The sequence below is a fragment of the Penaeus monodon genome, chromosome 25 (assembly GCF_015228065.2).
Source record: "Penaeus monodon isolate SGIC_2016 chromosome 25, NSTDA_Pmon_1, whole genome shotgun sequence".
Classification (NCBI taxonomy): Eukaryota; Metazoa; Arthropoda; class Malacostraca; order Decapoda; family Penaeidae; genus Penaeus; species Penaeus monodon.
This window is the reverse complement of record NC_051410.1, coordinates 40,374,536-40,375,178: the sequence shown is the minus strand read 5'-3', so window position 1 is coordinate 40,375,178 and position 643 is coordinate 40,374,536. Positions and strand designations below refer to the sequence as shown.

Sequence of the window (643 nt, the reverse complement as noted above, 5' to 3'; positions counted from 1 at the left end):
CCGGGTGTCCGTCCCGGGTCCAGGAGACGTTCGTGTAAGGAGGCGGTGACGTATCCATCCGGCACTCGAGTCGCCCCGTCTCCTCCTCGAGCACGGAGACCGATGACGTCATCATCTGCACCTCGGGTTTCCCTGTCGAAGGAAGAGGACGAGTGAGGAGTTAATGAGGAAGAATTAATGAGGAGGTGTTAATGAGGAGGAGGAATTAGTGAGTAGGCTTTGATGATGAGGAATGTGAGATTGATCGGAGATTATCGAGATGCCAAATCGTCGAGAGTTAATGAGGAATTCGGATTGCAATGTACGTTTCATTCTGATTTATTGTGTTTCCCCTGAATAATCGAATGATATGAATCGCAATGACAGTGAGTTTAATGAACGAATGAAATAGAGTGTAATGACGGCAGGAGAATTAGTGAAGCTTGATTGAGTTTAAGAACAATGACGATGAATATATGAGAGTTAAATGAGGAGCACGATCCGAGCGCGTTCATGAGAATTTTTTCACGTCTTTATTCCTTGATTATTGTTTTGCACCCTAATTATCACTCGATGATATAATGCATGACAATAGTCTTCTACCATGTACGTGTTTTAATCACCCCGTCGTCGCTACCTTGTTATTTCGACTCTTAAACACTAT

The 643-nt window shown here is 43.9% G+C and overlaps 1 protein-coding gene across 1 annotated transcript in view; it reads right to left on the bottom strand.

The window, feature by feature from the left end:
* LOC119589409 (inactive tyrosine-protein kinase 7-like) overlaps positions 1–643 on the bottom strand; it is an 85,499-nt gene that overhangs the window by 8,612 nt on the left and 76,244 nt on the right. The window contains exon 9 of the mRNA XM_037938020.1: positions 3–132. Coding sequence (XP_037793948.1) covers positions 3–132 — 130 coding nt within the window. The remainder of the gene's footprint in view (positions 1–2; positions 133–643) is intronic.